This window comes from Drosophila arizonae, chromosome 2, assembly GCF_054131065.1.
Source record: "Drosophila arizonae isolate 15081-1271.41 chromosome 2, UAZ_ARI_1.0, whole genome shotgun sequence".
In the NCBI taxonomy this organism is placed as follows: domain Eukaryota; kingdom Metazoa; phylum Arthropoda; class Insecta; order Diptera; family Drosophilidae; genus Drosophila; species Drosophila arizonae.
The window spans coordinates 19,663,558-19,682,081 of record NC_142922.1 but is presented as its reverse complement, the minus strand read 5'-3'; the positions used below and the strand labels follow the sequence as shown (position 1 = coordinate 19,682,081).

Here is an 18,524-nt window from a genome sequence, read left to right as displayed (position 1 = left end):
GCTGGTTTTTCGGGCCACTTTCGGGGTGAGTCTTAATCAGCAGGAGTAAAAGTGGGTCAGTGCTCACTCCACGGCATATTCCGGCTATGAATATAATTCAAATACAACTAAAACGATTTAATTAATCGAAATCGATATCTGTGACTAAATAATATAAGAAATAACATATAAGCCAAACGATAGAGCAAAAGTCTGCGTGATGTGTGGGACAAGTGGGAGAAACTCGGTCAATAAGCAGTTCAGCATCTGACACAGCAAAATTCTTGCACAGATACACACATTAACTCACACTTACACACACACACACACAGCACACAGCACACATAGCACACCCAATCAGCGAACACATACAGAACTCAGTTTAGTTATAGAGATTTTTCTTTGTGGTCAAGGTATTTCGTCAACCCGTAAAAAATTGCAAATTTATTGAAAAAACTAGCTAATTTCGAGGTGAGTACATTGAAAATAGAAGGCCACAACTCTAAGCTAATTGGAGGATGTAAAATTTATGAAAATTACTTAAAATTCAGCAGTCATTGAAACATTTTACAGCATCAGCCAAAGACTGGTGCAGATTACGTAATGCTTAGAGTTTGTTCAGTTTGGTAATTTATATTTTGAAACATTTCATGCAGAATGCGAAGTCGCTCGGCAGCAGTTTCGGCAATGCAAAGGAATTGTCTGATATAATGACTGGCAGCTTTAAGGTGCAACTCATCAACATGGGCACTCGCGCTGCCGCCTGTAAGTATGCCACAAAAGTCTCAAGTTGCAATACGGATACCCTGTACTCATAGCATAGAGACGTATTAGTTACGGGACTGGCAGCTACAGTCCTATCTGATGCGCTCACTTTAATATATATTTCCACTTTTCCATTCGCAGTTCAGGCAAAACTGAGAGCCCTCCATGAATATCATGTACGCCTCTTGCACAATGTCTTACCTGCGCCCTCTGGCGTCGATATTGCTAACAATATCAAATACTTTTCTCAAACTCTACTAAGTAAGCGCCACACAAATATGCCATTGAATCGCATCATTAACATTTTCTAACTTGCAGCTGTCCTCAAAGATGTGCGCACCTCTCCGCATGAGCTCATTCGCGATCCTCTCGAAGATCCTACACGCATGTCTGCCTATCCAAATCTTGAATATGGCAATCTCTATAATGCCTTGACCATGCTCATCGATGTGGCACCTTGCATTCAGTATGGCCAGATTGGTAAGCTTCCAATTCCAATCCGATAAAACCTCTCAGATTTACATTTACTATATTTTCAGTCTTCGGCAAAGCTTTGCTGCAGTGCCTCTGCTGTATATTACCCTTCCTCGACAAGGATCTTATTGATAACCTACCCTATCTAGTTAGCTCTACTATATCTGTACTGCCGCCAGCCTTGCATCAGGATATTGTCAATGCATTATGCTACTATATTCTACCCTTTACTATAAGTAGGTTTCACTTCTGCTGCCTTATGGCTTATCCTAATATAATCCTTCAACTACAGCGCGTCGCAGCTCCGATGAGCAGGAGTGCCAAGCCTGTCAATCGGTCTCCTCTGTCATCATGATGGTATTGCAGTACTCGAAGAACCCAGGTAAAAACCATTCGCACTACTTGCTGTATTTATTATCAATGTTATCTTCCAGCACATCACTGTCAACTATTGGAGTGCCTGATGACGCTGAAGCATAATGTCGTCAAGGATATACTCTGTGTGGTGGCTTATGGCACGGCTGTCTCCCGTTCTTCTGCGGCCAAGCTGCTCTTCTACTACTGGCCTGCGTTTGATCCCAATCTTTTTGATCGCAAAGTTCTGCTCTCTAAGCTTACCAGTGAGTAGAGTATGAAAATATTCAGGTCGTGGAAAAATCATAAAGCTGAATGCGAAATAAGTTGTATCCTCATCAATGATTAAGTTTGTTTTTCAGCATTCTCTTAAGTAATTTTCCCAGCTGGGCTCCCCTGCCTATCTATTATATTTAATAAATATTTTCTCGACTCCCTCCAATTGTGCAGATGACCTAGTTCCATTCACCTGCCAACGCGAACATTGCCCCAATGCTGGCAATGCTGAGGCAGCCAAAGTTTGCTATGATCACAGCATTAGCATCACCTATGCCCAGGACTGTCCGCCGCCATTGTATCTGTGCATTGAGTGCGCGAACGAGATACATCGGGAGCACACGAACCTGGAGTTTGGCGATATACTGCATCCCATGCAGCAGGTGTCGATGGTGTGCGAGAACAAGAACTGTCGCTCCAACGAGAAGTCCGCCTTCTCCATCTGCTTTTCGACCGAGTGCGCCAGCTTCAATGGCAATCATCCCATCCGCTATTGCGCCCAGTGTCACAGCAACCGTCACAACTCTCGCCGTGGTGGGGACCACGTGGTGCATCGCAGCCTGCAGCCAGCCTGGCAGATGGATCCCGAGATGCAAATGCACATGGTCGAGTCCGTGGTCAGTCTGCTGCGCGAGGCCAAGCCGCTGAACTTTGAGCCGGGCAAGGAGTCCTTGATGGACGTCAAGAAGAATGGCAGTGCGACCACGCCCGACAACATTTCGCTCGAGGAACGCCAGAGGCTCGGCCGCTATGGCATTTGGCTACTGGTGGGCCGCTGCACACCCACCGCCGATACCCCTGTCGAGGTGCTGGGACGCATTCTTAGCATGCTCTTTCACTGGTTTCATGTCACGGCCTACTCCTACGATGGTGAGTCGAGCAGGTTGCGATTCAGCCCACACAAAGCTTAACGTTTCACTTCCAGCTGCTGGACAGGTGGAGAGCACCATAGAGAAGCTCAAAATAGATCACGTGTGCAACTGGTTAAAGGAGATTTGCCGCATACACTACAACGTCTTTATCTCCTGTCTGCTGCCCCATCCGCCGGAGTACGCTCGCGTGGGAGGCCACTGGGAGACGCTCGCCTCGCGCACCAGCCACTTGAAGGAGGGACTGCAGCGGCTGATTTGCCTGGTGCCCTACGAGGTGATCACCTCGGAGATATGGGACTATGTGATGCCGCACTGGATGGAAGCCATTACCAATGATGTGGCCGAAAAGGAGCTACACGAGCTCAAAATTGTCCTCAGCAAAATCCTCGATCCGGAAATGTCGCCCTTGGGCTTCGATGCCAAGACCATGTACAACTTTGTGGCCATACGCTTCGAGAAGACGACAGCCAAGGTGCAGCAGCAAGCGCTCCACTGGCTACAAATCCTGACCAAGCTGGAAATACTCATACCACTGGTCCAGCTGTTTGCCATGTTCGGCGATGGAGTGCGCATCATGAAATACGGCATACAGCACGAACTGATGCGGGAGAAAGAGAAGGAGCCGCAGACGCAGCAGCAGGCGAAAGCGCCCAAAACCCCGTGCAAAGAGAGCAAGGCCGAAATGGCCAACCCACCCAGGCGCAGTTCCATTTGTAAGTAATAGTCCCCACTTAATGAACTCCAGTTAACGAAATTGGCAACCGTTTGCAGCGCCTGTTGTGGAGGATGACTCTGGGAATACATCGGCCATATCGGATGATGAGGCGCCCACCAATCGTCACACAGAATTTTCCACGGATGCCGAGCATAATCTCACCTGTTGCATACTCATGCTGGACATTCTTTTGAAGCAGATGGAGCTGCAGGACGTGGAGCAGCACATGGGCATACACACCAGCGTCTGCGAGAACGTCTCGCGCCTCATCAAATGCATGGTGACAGCGGCCCGGGTGGGTCTAAGCAGTCATGTGTGTGCACTGAAGGTGAGAGCTCTAACGAGTTTAACTAGAATTTGTATAAATCGAGATCATATCTCTTGCGGTTTCAGGTGGCCGAGTGTGCTTACTGCGAGGCCTCCACAATGTGGCATCAGCTATCCACTAAGCTAGTGGAGTTTATGGCACCGCTGAATCCTGTCAGGCCACCCGATGTAAGTAGCCCTTACTCAAATAGCCAAAAAGCATTTTTTATAAACTGCCCAAACTCAGGTGCCTATTGAGGATATCATCGAAGAGGAGAAATCATCGCGGAAATCGCCACCCGAGTCTGAGAAGGAGAAAACCCGTGATGTTTCGCTCTCCATGGCACCTTTGCCCATCCCATTGGGCCCGCTCGGCGGCTTTGCAGGTAAGCCCGACGCTGTCCGAGCGCTTTTTAGTTGATTTGCGAAATTCGGTTGTAAAGTACCTCTCGAAAAGTCTCCAAGTTTTGTATCTAATTCAAACCCGCAAAACCTAACCTATAAATACTCGTAACTAACCACCGTAAAAGTAATCCCAGACAAATGCCACTCAACTTGTAGCTAAAAATGTAGACTATACATCATTGCCTCGACTATATGCAGGCAACTGAATGGTATGACGCCTTTGAAAGCGTCTTTGTAAACAATTGCTTAGACTAAAGCCCACGTTTAAAGCGCATATAAACCAAGTTTGGAACCAACATAGAAACCTGCACCTGTTATGCTCAGTAAACAGTTTGAACTTCCCTAAAACCTAGACCCAGTTAAAATGAAAATAAAATAATAAACAGCTTATGGAACTTACCAAAAACTAAACAAGACCGAGACTAATTCTTAAATCGAAACACATTTCACTAAGAACGCTGCAATTAAAAACGAGATCATTATTAAGTCTCTTTCCATAATCATACTATAAGAAACATTTTCCTTTCAACTTATTTGGCTTTTACTTATATGTCTATCTTGCTATCTCTATCTACATAAATATGTGTATCTTTCTCTCTCTCTATCTCTAACATATTCTACGCGTCCACTGTATAAACAAATATGTATATACTAACGCTCGCTCGCTGTCTCGCTCACACACGCACTTTTCTCGCGCGTACCAACGTCTATCTTCTTTCTATCTCTGTCACACACTGTCGCTTTGTCGCTCTGTCGAAACAATCGGTCTATATATGATGAATTATTTACTTGCTATTTAATACAATAACCAACCGTCAACTACTCATCAAATACTAAATACTAAAATTTACAATCTATCAATCATTATCAGATATCTTTAAGCTAGATCAATTCTTTTCAGACGATGGAAAAATTATTATAATGGCAGGTGATGCACCAATAGCAAATTTATCATTTGTTAAAAAAGAAAAACAAAAAAAAAAAAAAATACACACCAAACACAAATCAACAATAATCAAATATTTGCATTACATTATTAACATTGTTAATCAGTTAAACATACATTTCGTTACAATTCAAATAACTTTGAGTATTTTATACCACACGAAAACACGAGTAGACTATACACAACAAACACTCCACCTATAAGCAGACAGTAAACCACTTCTAACAGCAACAGCAACAACAAAACACTCTTCTATCCAACAATGTCTGTTTCGCTTTCTAGCATTTGATTTAGCATAAAAGCTTTTAAATACATATTCATATATACATATATTAGATTGTCTTTAACGTAGAACTCCCAAACAGATAAATATTGATTGTTCCATTTAGTTCCATTATGTTTCGGTTCGGTAAACGCTCTTTACACTCTAATAAATGCGTCTTCCACTACACTAATAAATACACTAAAGTCCACAGTTAATCCCGCACCCGGTGTAGCACTCAGTGCCCTAAACATATGTTGATGATCTATGATTTTAAAGACTAATTTCTTTAGGAATTACCATTGTAGAATGTCTGTGTGTATGCAGTTTATGCTCTTCCAAAGAAATCTACATTTTATTAATGCAATATCCGAGTCGACTAAACTGATCTTAAGCTGCACACACACACATTGTGTGTATGCGAAACCCAATTGGAAATGGAAAAATTGGAAAATTGGAAAATTCAAAACTTGCATGTTGATTATATCAGTGGATTTCCAAAAACAGAAAAAAGCGTTTGCATATTGACCATGAGCATTAGTGGAAACAGTTTTTAGGAATTATACTTTTAGTGTATGTACATGGATGCATGCTCGAATTAGTGAATGCAATGCGTTATCTTGCCCATTTAAATAATTTCAATTACAATTACTATTTCAATTAAAATTTCGTTTCCATTTCTAGCAGAGTTGTGTGCAACTGACGCATTCAGTGAAAATACTGAAGCTTACTAATCTCAATTATTTATGTATATATTCTCTTTACGAAGGTCCTGTGCCTGTGGCCGTACCACAACCCGAGCCCCACTCAGTGGGCGGCGTGCTCGTCCACATGCCCCACGTTTGTTCCGTATGTATTTCGAAGTATTCCGATAAGTATTAGCAAACCTTATATATTATATCTTACGTTCTTTGGTTGACACCCTTCAATGGCGAATAATATTCAAGTTTCAAGTTTTCACACAAACACACACACACACACATATCCCACAAAACATGCGTAATAATTTAAATATTATTAATCTTAATAATTAAGACAAACAAAATGAAAACAGCAACGCCTTTGCGTTTATGTAGGTATTCAGAAACATTACAACAGCAACACTGAGTATACTTTGTCAAATCCTATAAATATATTATAATTAACAAAATAATACTGATTTCAAGCAAAAATGCAGTTTTTGTTTATCGTTTTTGTTTTGTATTTCTCATTTCGATGCAATTGAAGAAATTACGAATTTATAATTTTCAAAGCCAAAAACCATTTGACAATTATACAAAACTTTTCATTTCTTCATATATTTTTTATAGAATAACGAAAATGGGCATTCAGTTGATAGTAATGAATTGAGAAAAGTTCACGCCACAGACGAGGTACTTTGTGCATTCATTAACAAACAAACCAAAACCAAAACCAAAACAAAAACAAAAACCCAAAATCAAAATTGATATCAATCTAAACAATATTATTATTGAAGTATTAGTTGTATCATTTGGCTATTTCAAAACTCCTACATGCAATTCGATATTTGTACATTTCAATTTTCTATGCCTATATTTTAATTGGTTTTTACCCTACAACAACAACAACCACAATGTGTTTTTCATGTTAAGTGTATATAAATTGTACAGAGTGTTAATTCGATTTACTTTATTTTACAAAATTCTTCCTAAATATACGTTCCTATTTGTTTTTATTTTTACCTACATGCATACTTCAATTTAGCAAGACAAAAAATGCATTTAGTGCATTGTGTATAGGCTTATTTTATACTAATAGATCATTTTAATAAGTTTCAATCAAATGTTTTGTCTTTTCAAGCTTCAATATACTACGTGCTTAATTACATTAAAAAAAAAAAAAAAAATATATATATATATATATATATATATATATATATATATATATATATATATATATATATATATATATATATGTATATAAAATACATTCAAATAGTATAGTTATGACAAAATAGGTATATCAACAACAGTTTAGTTGAAATTAGCTTTAAATTTATCTAGGACCCATTATCTCATCACAATAGAAAATATGCTTTTTTTTAAAGGAATCACTATCATCCATAATATTCTTAAACTATATCAGGAAATTTGAAATTAGTAAATTGATGCGAAAAAGAAATCTTAAGGGCAACAATTTTCTCTAAACTTTTAGAATCTTCCATTTTTTCAGGCTGCCTAAAGTGCTTCGCTGTTCATCTGGTTTTGTTTTTGAATCATTCAGGAAAAAAAAAAATTTAGATGTTTTCCAGTTTTATCATTGATGTAGCATAGTTTTTCTCGATATTTTAGATGTTTCGGTAAAGGTAAATCTTCTTATAGGCATATGTATAAAAGTTCTTCTAGTATATTTGTCAAATTTTTTTCTACTCCCGTGTCTCAAAGTATCTTGTATGTGTGTGAATATATAAATTTCAGAGTACTACAAAAACGGAAATAAAAATGTAAACGAATTTGTTTCCAATTAACTGTCATTTTTCTTTTGAATCAATCTCAATTGTTTTTAATTTTTAATTAGTTTCTTTAACATGTAAATAATACGTTAATTTGTACAACTTTTCCACGTACTCTTAATAAAGTTTGGTCCACTTAATTTTCTACTCAATGTTAACCAGCATGTTCCGTGTACAAGCACTGTGTCAGTTCCTTTATACCAACACCGAGCAACAGCCACCAACTGTACAAAATACCATTAATGCACAAATACCCTGCAATTTATTACATGTTTTTATGTAAATCGTTTATGTATATAACATACTAATTCTTACTTAAACAAAACCAAAAACAAATGATATATGTATATCATTATAAATATTATTGGATGTGTAAGTTTAAGCGACGTTGCATTTATCTATGTACACGTGTACTCTATGTGATGAATGTGATCTGCCGTACACCCACTTAATATGAAAATACCGTGTAAATATGTAAACTACCGACTTTGTAAAGATGTGCCCGACGGTGCGAGGGAGCCTTCGCTTTAATCGCCATACCTTTGCTATCTAATGCAGATCATGACGGCAACTGTAGAAACAGTTTCAGAGCAGCTTGACTTGGCCTCCATTCTGCCCACGGACAGGGCTGTGGCCCGGTCCATCACGCTGTCCGACGCGGATGTGGGCAGCGCCAATGTCAGCGTCACCAAGGCGTCCGTAATGGGCGAAAATGGAGCCAACGGCAGCACAGCTGGCGGCGAGAATGGCAGCGGCTCTGAGAACGATGAGGAGGAAGAGGACAGCGATGACTTCTGGCACACATCGGTGGGCAAATTCAAGTTTACGCTGGATCAGCTGCCCCAACCACTGCAGTACATACACCAGCTGCTTACGGTGCGTATGCGTTATGTGAAGTAATCAATGACAAGTTAATTAAAAAGGCTAATTGATATAGAAACGGAGATCTGCTACAGCAGAGTATTAAGACTGTCAATAATATTCTGCAGATCTTTTAACTACATATTTATATTTCGATCGTGTTTGATGTGTTTGTATTCATGTTTTATTTATGTTTTATTCATATTTTTGCAGGAAATACCGACAATTAAAAAGCCCGAGATACTCTACTATGTGCTGCAATGCCTGAAGACGATGGCGCTGCACGGCGATGCGTTGACCAAGGCAGCGAAGGAGCAGCGCGGCTTCTTCATATGGTGTCAGGAGAACTTGCTGATCAAGAAGTGAGTGAATGCTCTCAAAGTATTTCAAAACAGAGATTCTTCACAAATTACTTGTCCTATCCATAGCCTGTGGGAGCTGTGCAATGCGGAGCACTCGCACATCTGTCAGGTATGCGTGCCGCTGCTGCTGCACTGCATCACTCTGCCACTGGGATCGGATGTGTTTTGGCGCGTGGTGCAGGAGGCGTTTCACGATGTCGATTGGCGCGTTCGCTTCACAGCAGTGGAACGAGTAACCGTGATTACACGTTTTATGGATTCGACACCGCTGCGCTCAGAGGTTGGCCTGCAAACGGCACTGGCCACCGCCTTCTGTCATCTGATCGCCAGCATGGATGACATCAATGTGTATGTGGCGCAGCGGGCGACTCTGTACATCGGAACCATACATGATACGGCAATACGGTCACTGCTCTTCTGCTTGGAGTCGCAATTCGATCTGTTCATAGTCGATCGGCCCGTGGTGCTGCAGTCGGTATATCAGCTGCACAATTCGCTATCCGACCGCAAGATGCTCAGCTGGGAGTTCTTTCTCAATCGCTTCGATACGCTGTTCGTGGAGGCGCAAATCAATCTGGAAAAGTGCGGCGACATTTCGTATCTGCGCGACCTGCGCAACTCGGACAATGGCAGCGAGGCGCTCTCGGCCAAAATACTGAAGGCCAGAGAGGCCCTCAGCCAATCGGACACCAGCGGCAGCATGGCCAAGACTCTAAGCGCCTCCTTTGGCACCAAGTGGCCCTACAAGCGAACCATGTCCGCACCAGCCAGCATGGCGCCGCGTCAGGACTCCAAGTTCGGTAAGCCGTAAGATCTTTGCTGGGATTTTCGGGATATTCAGTCTTGCCATTGCAGTGCCCGAGAAGGAAAAGATCTACAGTCGCCAGGTCTCGGCACCCATACTCAAGCGGAAGACCTCGCGCTTCGGATTGGGTCAGTTCCTAGGCACTAGTAGTGGCAATCAAAATACCAATACAGCTAGTCATAGTGTGGCCACAACTAGTAATACAAGATCTAAGGCCCCAACACCATGTCCCATACACCAAGCCCACCCCCAGAACACGGCCTTTCCCTATCATCCACACCAACACCCACATTCACATCCACACACATTACAACACCATCCACATCACACTGGTAGTAGTGCACAAGTAGCGACGTTTGCCTCGGCTCATAGTCAGAGCCATCAGTATTTAGTGCATTGTGTACCGCCTAGTCATCATAGTCCACTGCCCACGCTGCAGGAGGCGGGGACCCGTCTGCGCACCCAGGCTGCCCAGCAGTCGTTGCAGCAAGCCGCTCCAGCGCAGCCAACGACGTCATCGACACAGCATCAGCAGCAGTCGTCTGATCAGACGCGTGCACCACCACAGACCACAGTGGTGGCAACCGTGGGTGGCCTGGCGACGTCGAGCTTCACGACAGGCGCCCCACAACCAACCACTGTCCACAGCTTTGCCACGTCCCTTCACTCCCATTTCCAAAAGCATCCCTCGGCACCAAATCTGCTGCCGCCACAGCCAGCGGTGGCTGCACCCAGTCCCAGCCCCTCGGCACTGGCCTATCCCATGCATTGCACATGTGATGTCGCTCCGCATCCGGGTACCAGCACCACTGGCACCACGGGTAGCAGCACCGCCAACCCAGGTAGGTTGTAGAGCATGTGTGTCCACGTAGCCACATTAGCTGTCTTTTTCCCCGTTCTCTTTCCTACTATTTTCATCCGCAAATGGTGTGATGCCTCGATGTTCAGTGTACATTGTATAGTTCACAAAAATCTACGAAATGACTAACTGCTATTAACTTATTACGATCTGAAAGCTTCGCACGAAGCGATTCAATATTTTACAGATTCTTTGTGAATGATATAATCCAAAACGCTGGCCTGCCAACGTTTCTCCGTGCTTTCTTTTGGTCTTTGGCTGTGAGCCTCCATTCGCTTCATTGCATTCAGAATGGAGGAGTCTCATCATTATTATTTTCATTTTGAATTTAGATGTTGTGAAATGTTTTAAAAAACAAGTTCTAGAAATAATCTTTATAATATATAATATAATTTTAATAATAATAATTTTTGATTTAATTTAAGACATATTTAAGATGTATATAGAACATTAGTTGTAACATTTCTATGGAGAATATATTTTATATATTTTTTTTTAATTTTTTATTTCTTTTTTTAAGCATTTGTATAGCCCTAAACAAATAAATATATTATTAAAAGCATTTAAAATACAAAACATTTGTATATATTGATAAAAATGAAGATCTTAGTAATTAACTTAATAATTTTATTATTGTCATTTTTTTTTTTTTTTAATGCTTTAATTTTGAATGTGTGCGCTGTGTGTTTAATCGTTAAATGTAAATTTTGCTTTTAGCAAATCAGTGTTGATAAATGTCTATTACATGGTTTCTCACAAAACAAACTCATTTTAAGTGTACCCTTCCGAACTGGTATGTATTCTCTCATGTACTATTGTAAACTTCTCCAACTTCTACTCGAGACACAAGAGCAGCCAATAAGAGAACCAAATTCGAATTGGGTCCTGCTCAAAATACATTTGTGTGTGTACATATACATATATAATCATCCACACTATATAACTGAATTTCAATCTTATTGTGCAATTGGCATGTGGGTGTACTAAAAAAACAAAAAACAAAAAATTAAAACAAAAAACAAACAAAAATAGATATAAAAATCTATTCGAAATCGATGTTTACTTTCTTCTTCTCCAATTGAGAATTTCATTAATTTCATCATTAATAAATTGTTTTATTACATTCCAATTAGATGGTCATATCCACTCGCTAGGAGGACTCAACGATGATAATCTGATTGGATTGCTTAGCCGCATTACGGAGCTAGAGGAATCGGATCGGGAGACAATTCATTTGCTGGTCTTTATGCTGATGCAGTTCATGTCCCGCACAGATCAGGCCTTTCCATCCGAGGACAAGCCCATGACCAGGACACAGAACATTGTGTTGAAGCATTTGTTCCTGCTTCTAGGCCATAATCAAATCGACAAGACCTTCCACACCACGCCCGAGTCGCTACGGTAATTTAAGGGCGTAATTGACTACGATAAGAGATACTAAAATTCGTTCATCTTTGCAGGGTTTCAGCCGTATTCAATGCATTTCTGGCCAACTTGCCGCAAGTCTTGGATCAGAATCATTTGATTGGAGGACTCATGCTGCCGTCCGTCATGCAGATCATTTTGTATGCACCCAATCCGACAAGCACTTCGGGCGAATCGTATCAGAATATTGTCTTCAACTACTCTCTGTGGTATCTGGAGCAGTATCCGCGTCGCAATTGGCTCTTCACCCTGCTGGTCGTGCTCTACAAGTACTCCTATACACAACCACCGCTCAGTGGATATGTCATCTCGGCCATTCGCATGATCATGAACAGCCTGCGCGGTCACTTCCACCAGTGCCGACGCATCCCCACCACCACCATACTGGATATACAGACAAGCGTTGGCGGTGCAGCCCGTTCCCGTGACGTTAGCCAGCCCTCTTTGGGCACAGATCCCGATGACAAAGAGGCAAGTCCTCCGGCCAGTCCCATGTTCCCATCTGAAGGCACTAGCGCCGCTTCCAAAAGCAAGGGCCAAAACGTCGCCTTCACGCCCAAACTGCAGCACGCCTTCCGCAAGTACAACGACTCCAGCTTGGATGCGGATGAAACTGAATCTGAACTGGTGGCCATACCCGAGAGTGATCTCTCGGACAGCACACTGCATGGCAGCAGTGCGCCGGTAGATCTAATTACTAAGACTGCCCTGGCTCCAGACTAATTTTCTGTCTTTTCCAGGGCTCCTTTGATGATGCCATGCACTTTGACGATATGCTGCCCACAAAAATGGAGTCACTGAGGAATCGCCGTGCAATTGAATATTCCGATGAGGTAAAACCATTATCTCTATTTTCTTCGATTCGTCTGTTTTCTAACTTATTTAATTTTTATAAATTTAGAAATCCAAAGCGCCCAAGTCCATGATTACCACCAAAACCGGAGACACGTACTCAACGAAGATAAAGACCAACGAGTCCGTTAGCACCACCGTGGTAACCACCCACACGCGCCACAGCCTCCAGGAGGGTGTTCGCATGATTGTAACGCCTCTAGTCGGATCCGAGACGACGGAGACAGCCATTGTCAGCCCGCCCGTGGATGTGCATCGTGCGGTTACCGTGCGCAACAAGTCGTTGGAGAATGCAGCTGCCTCGACGTCCAAAATGTTTGCAGCCATCGCCACCAATCACCTGAAAGCGCTGGGCGCCCTGCAGGACGTGCCCGCATCCAGTGGCAGCAAGCCCAGCACCAGCAGCAGCACCACTGGCAACGGCAATCGCTCCACAAACGGGGCCACTGCCACTCTGGCCTCCAACATTGCCAAGTCTATTGGACGCCACAAAACCATCGTGGAGTGCAGCGCCGCCACATCCAGCTCGTCTGTCGATGACTCCCGTCAGAAGAAGTCGCAGACGAAGTCACTGAAGCGCACCGACAAGCCATATGGTTCCCCGGACTCGCCACTGTCAAAGATGAGCGTAATGCCCAATCCATGTGACGAGCTGGATGCGAGTCTATTGCCACCTTCCAAGAATATTGCAGCATTGGAGATCCCAACGCCTGAGCGACTGCTGCCCATTGGCACACAGGATACGGTTGCCACATTGGTGGAGCGCATGCGAGATGGACTCAACCTGCCGGACATAAGTCACCTCAAGCAGGACAGCCTAGACGTGTCGGAAAGCACCAAGGACGATGTGACCCACAGCAGTCGCAACAACTCCCCCCGGCGACTCATAAAGCAGGTGGCTCTCGAGTCACCGCCCAACCCCAATGCACCAGTTGCAACTCCAGTGGCGCCGCCCCCACACCTGCCGCAGTCCCATACCCATCAAGATCTGCACACATCCATTCTGAAAAACGTCACACAAGATCTAAAGCAGCAGCCCAGTGAACGCCAGCCACAGGCCACTGGGACATCGACCACCTCGAATAGCGTTAAACGACCCAGGCAAAAGCTGGCGCCCTTCAATGTGGACACCAATGCCATACCGGACATACGCTCGCGCTTTGCCGGCTCCTGGCCACCACCGCCGCCTATCCAGCCAACCGAGGAGCACGACGAAGAGGGCGAAGATTCGCCCGAAGCTGCGAATGGACATACGGCGCATTCAACGGCCCAAGCCCAGCGAGGGGTAAGTAAATCTTGTACTGCATATTCAAGTTGATCATAAATTCATAATTAATATGTCCTCTTCTATTTCCCGACAGAGCTCGCGACGCGTTGGTAACTATACTATTGTGGACCGCTGCTCCGATTGCGGTGCTGTCATCGAGGAGTACACGGACGAAGAGATTGGCATATTCATCGTAATCCTGGGCACCTTCATTCACCGAGAGCCAGCGATAGCAGCGCCATTCCTGCCCGAGGTGCTGACCATGACATCACGGTGAGTGTAGTCAATCGAAATAACTTTCCTTGCATTGTCATCCATTGCATTGTGATCCGTTGTAGAATCTGTCTGAGTGGCACCCACTCCTGGCAAGGCGAGAACGGGCTGCCCTTGGCGAGCAGCGCCCAGGCCGTGGCACTGCAATTCATCCGCTGCGTTCTGCATCAGCTGGCGCCCAATGGAATCTTTCTGCAGGTGTTCCAGACCCAAATGAAAAGTAAGTAGACAGCATATTCTAATGGACCACACATCTTCAGTATCCCGTTCGGTTTGCAGTCAAGATACGGCATAACCATTTCCGCAGCATTGCCAAAGCGTTGCAGGACTTCCAGGATCTAAATGCCACCAGTCCGATTTATATGGTCTGCGACTCTTTAACCTCGAAGAAGGCCCTGCCCATCGATCAGCTGCCCATCATCTTCCGAAACATGGCCGAGTATCTGCAGTGTGTGCCCGTCGAGGCAGGAGTCGGCCTGGCTGTTTGGTCGCAGGCCATGCAGGCCGTGGAGTCGTTGCTGCGTCAGGTGATTGTCATCATGCCCAGCCTCAGCAATGCCGAGTATATGCTGGATCTGATTGTGGCCACATTGCGCTTGAACTGTGTGCCCAAAACCCTGCTCGACCCGTATTCCAAGATTATGGCCTACTGTGTGCAGCACACCAATTTGGAATACCAAACTCTCTATGACCTGTGCACGCTGAGCACCCGCTCCTTCAACAAGGATCGCGACAAGAACCTACTCTGTCGACAAATGATCTTTGAGTTTGTGCAAGCGCTGAAGTTCAAGTCGAACATACCCGATCACAATCTGCTGATGATCATCGGCTTCGTACTACTCGATGCGGGCGGCACCTTACCACCAGGTGCCTTGCCCGGTCTACCAGACGCCGCGCCCGTGCTGACCACAAATGCAGCCGACTGCTTGAGGCAGTACATCAACGATGTTATCGATTTTCTGGCAGATTTCCATACGCTCAGCAAGATTAAGGTAGCTCTTTCCACATATCGCTATCACAATCGCTTATACCTTTTGCTCTAGCAGAATTTTAAGAACGGCCAGACAAGCAATGGCCTGGGCGAGGACACCCTGGGCGGCGTGCTTAAGGGCGCAGTGGCACAGTACCTGGCACTTGAGATGTCCAGGGGCAACTCCCGGGACAACAAGGCGGTCTCCCGCTATCTGCCGTGGCTAAACAATGCTCCGTCTTCATTGCAGCAGGGGTAAGTCATTATACATAATTTTACAGCATAATCGAATAACCGATTAAAACATTTGCAGTCCCAAGGAGTTTACGGAATGTGTGGGTCACATGCGGCTGCTCTCGTGGCTGTTGCTGGGCTCGCTTACGCACATGGCGTTGATGCAGCGCCGCCAGGAAACGCACACACTGCCTCCAGTTCTGCCGCCGAATGTGGCACCTGGACAGGGCCAGCCGCCGGCAGCTAGTGTTCATTACCAACATCAAGGAGTCACATACTCGCAGCCTGTGCCCCAGGAAGCATCCTGTCACATAGCCGATCACATTCAAGTGATCTTCGCGGGCTTCGCCGAGCAGTCCAAGACATCGGTGTTGCACATGTCCTCGCTGTTCCATGCGTTTACCCTCTGCCAATTGTGGACCGTTTATCTGGAGCAGATGGCTCACAACACCAACAGCAATGCCGAGGGCAGTACGCTCGGTGTACTCTTTGAATTTTGGACCAAGGTGACGCCAAGCATATTGCAGCTGGTGTCGCATGCCAAGCCGCCCAACAAGGAGCTGCACGCACAGGCCAGCGTTGACTTCCAAACCCAAAGCACCAACTCAAAGCTTTCGGAAATGGTTAACTTGCACTTTCTGAGCTTGCTGGAGGCCCTGAAGGAGACAAACTCTACGGTGCTGAGCAAGCTGCTGCCCATGTGGAGCACTGTGCTTTCGTCGCAAACACAACTATCGGACACGCTACATGTCCGGCTGCAGAACGTACGGGACTATGCGCCCGACTTTGAGGAGCAACAGACCCACAAATCAGAAGCGCTGCTCAAATGGTTGCAGCACTTGCAATTTAAAATGGGCCAAATAGAGCTTCAGGCCTCGACAGCCACACAGTTTTACTCCATTTGAACTTAAGGCCATACGAATAGCTATTTATTCAACATTAATGTTAGGAAATGTCATAGATACTATGTATATCCAATGCTGCGCTAGAAAACAGAAAAGTCGTTTCGTAGATATTATTACACTTTACTCTTACACTTTACTTCGTACATATTACTTATTACACTTTACTCCGAATAAACTGTTTAAAACACATGATTACTTCAATTTACAAGCTTAATCTGCGCTATAGCTTATAATACAGTAGTTCAGTTGAACTGTTGATTGTTAATCATCTAACCTCACTTGTAAACTGAGTAACTTATGCCACCTGTGGCTTTCTCAGTTATTGTTGGATCAAGCACTTCGTTCTCTTCTCTAGCCTGTTGTCTGCCTTCTATAAGATAATGAGCCTGTGGATCACGATAGCTATTAAATGACGCTTTTGTCTTCAGCACTGCATCGTCGGGTAAACGTATGCCCTTCAGAGGCGCTTGCCTAGCCAGGCGTTCTTCAGCCTGTTGTATGCGTAGATTCTTTAAGGGATGCGTACGGTTATATATAAGCAATTATATAAGCATTTATGCATTTACCTTGATTTTCTGCATATAATCGATCTGCAGACTGGCAGATTCAGCCAACGGCACTAATTGAGTCTCCCTGTGCTGTATGAGTGGAGGCGTAGCAGCGGTAATCTCCCAATGTTTACCTTTCTTACGACTACGTTCCTTATCCGGATCATGAACATTTGATACTGTAGTGCGAAAAGGCAGAAACTTTTCACGGTCCTTTACAGCGTGCAGTTCAGTCTTATCTATGAGATACAGTGCATGTTGTTCCAACGTTGCATCAGTAGGCCGATTTCCGACTAGTTTGCTAACATCGATTTCTATAATTTCTGCTGGAATGATTTTGCTGTCATCTTGCCCGCTGCAACTACTAGACGCGCTCTCATTAGTCTGACTCGAATCCAATGAATCCGACGGTTGCTCTTGTCTAAATGATGCTATGTCAGCTACATCTTCAGGCGTGATAAGGGTGGCGGGCGGTGGCAGAACTTTTACTTGGCGCTGATGCATTGTACCCTGGGCAATAATTCGTAACGGATCTATATCTTGCTCGTCGTCGCTGTCAAGCAGGTCAGCTACGTCTGATTTTCCAGGAGAGGTTTTCCCATGCCATTCTAGATTATTTAGTGTTACTTTTCCTTTTGACGCGATGTTCAGCTCGCCGAGTAGATTAGCAGTTGCCTCGACATCATTTCGACGTTGAATCTCAGCAAGTAACTTTTCGTGGGACTCTTGTATTCGTCTTCCTTTATCTGGTAAACTCTCTAATCGTTTTCTAACACCAACAACACAACAAATTAATATTTCGCTCACAAATGAAACAACTTCAACGACTTACTTGGATGCCAAAATATTTGTTTGCCTGTCTCTCATTTCTAGCAGTTCATGGTATCTAAGAGTTTTGAGATCTTTGACATATTTCTCCTTTGTCTGCGACGTACCGGGAATTCGATTTAATGGTGGAGCATTCATTATTTGCTTTAATGCAATATAATTCCGTATTAATGTTCCCTCCAATTTGCTAACAACAACACGTGAGAGCGAGAAAGCTACTGTTGGCTTGCTGCTCGATTAACATCGATTTCGGAAAACTACCGAAACCCGACAACAAAATATCGAATGCAATATATCGAAATCAGTCAGCGCTGTTGAATAACTGAAATAAGTGAAAAGTATTTCTCAAATAGGATAAGTGTTTATTAATGTTTACAAACAATTTATAAAGTAATATTTCTTATATTTGAGTGCATTTTTTAAATATTTATTGTGGTAACAAAAAGTAAATCATTTTATAAGGACTTTACATTGAAGTAAAAATTTCAATAATTAGATTTGTTTTATT

At 43.9% G+C, this 18,524-nt stretch overlaps 2 protein-coding genes across 12 annotated transcripts; one reads left to right on the top strand and one right to left on the bottom strand.

The window, feature by feature from the left end:
• Positions 1 to 47: 47 nt before the first annotated feature.
• Positions 48 to 16,841, top strand: unc79 (UNC-79 domain-containing protein). 11 transcript variants are annotated; one of them, XM_089462188.1, is made up of 28 exons: positions 48 to 450; positions 636 to 744; positions 886 to 1,005; positions 1,063 to 1,224; positions 1,284 to 1,454; positions 1,511 to 1,600; positions 1,653 to 1,838; positions 2,023 to 2,718; positions 2,774 to 3,433; positions 3,492 to 3,763; positions 3,829 to 3,930; positions 3,989 to 4,127; positions 5,048 to 5,074; positions 6,124 to 6,203; positions 6,665 to 6,727; positions 8,386 to 8,703; positions 8,902 to 9,050; positions 9,117 to 9,850; positions 9,906 to 10,697; positions 11,848 to 12,115; positions 12,175 to 12,823; positions 12,880 to 12,972; positions 13,041 to 14,276; positions 14,353 to 14,531; positions 14,597 to 14,751; positions 14,811 to 15,523; positions 15,575 to 15,756; positions 15,815 to 16,841. In XM_089462188.1, the coding sequence occupies exons 2-28, from the start codon at positions 690 to 692 to the stop codon at positions 16,638 to 16,640; spliced, it is 9,117 nt and encodes a 3,038-aa protein (XP_089318314.1). In that variant the 5' UTR covers positions 48 to 450; positions 636 to 689; the 3' UTR covers positions 16,641 to 16,841. The 11 variants fall into 11 exon arrangements, with proteins under 11 accessions (XP_089318314.1, XP_089318313.1, XP_089318312.1 ...); XM_089462187.1 differs by having other exon boundaries at positions 49 to 450; positions 5,018 to 5,074; positions 15,578 to 15,756; XM_089462186.1 differs by having other exon boundaries at positions 49 to 450; positions 5,018 to 5,074.
• Polr2M (RNA polymerase II subunit M) lies at positions 16,636 to 18,257 on the bottom strand. Its single transcript, XM_018000450.2, has 3 exons — positions 18,021 to 18,257; positions 17,207 to 17,957; positions 16,636 to 17,149 (listed from the first exon to the last, which is right to left on the bottom strand). Exons 1-3 carry the CDS (start codon positions 18,152 to 18,154, stop codon positions 16,916 to 16,918), a joined length of 1,119 nt encoding a protein of 372 aa, XP_017855939.2. The 5' UTR covers positions 18,155 to 18,257; the 3' UTR covers positions 16,636 to 16,915.
• Between the last annotated feature and the right edge of the window lie 267 nt (positions 18,258 to 18,524).

Coding starts and splice junctions, on each gene's coding strand:
- unc79 (XM_089462186.1), top strand. CDS start 690: ATGACTGGCAGCTTTAAGGTGCAACTCATCAACATGGGCACTCGCGCT. Junction 1,455..1,510: donor TATTCTACCCTTTACTATAA/GTAGGTTTCACT, acceptor CTTCAACTACAG/CGCGTCGCAGCTCCGATGAG. Junction 14,532..14,596: donor GTGCTGACCATGACATCACG/GTGAGTGTAGTC, acceptor GATCCGTTGTAG/AATCTGTCTGAGTGGCACCC.
- Polr2M (XM_018000450.2), bottom strand. CDS start 18,154: ATGAATGCTCCACCATTAAATCGAATTCCCGGTACGTCGCAGACAAAG. Junction 17,958..18,020: donor ACAAATATTTTGGCATCCAA/GTAAGTCGTTGA, acceptor TGTTGGTGTTAG/AAAACGATTAGAGAGTTTAC. Junction 17,150..17,206: donor ATTATATGCAGAAAATCAAG/GTAAATGCATAA, acceptor CATCCCTTAAAG/AATCTACGCATACAACAGGC.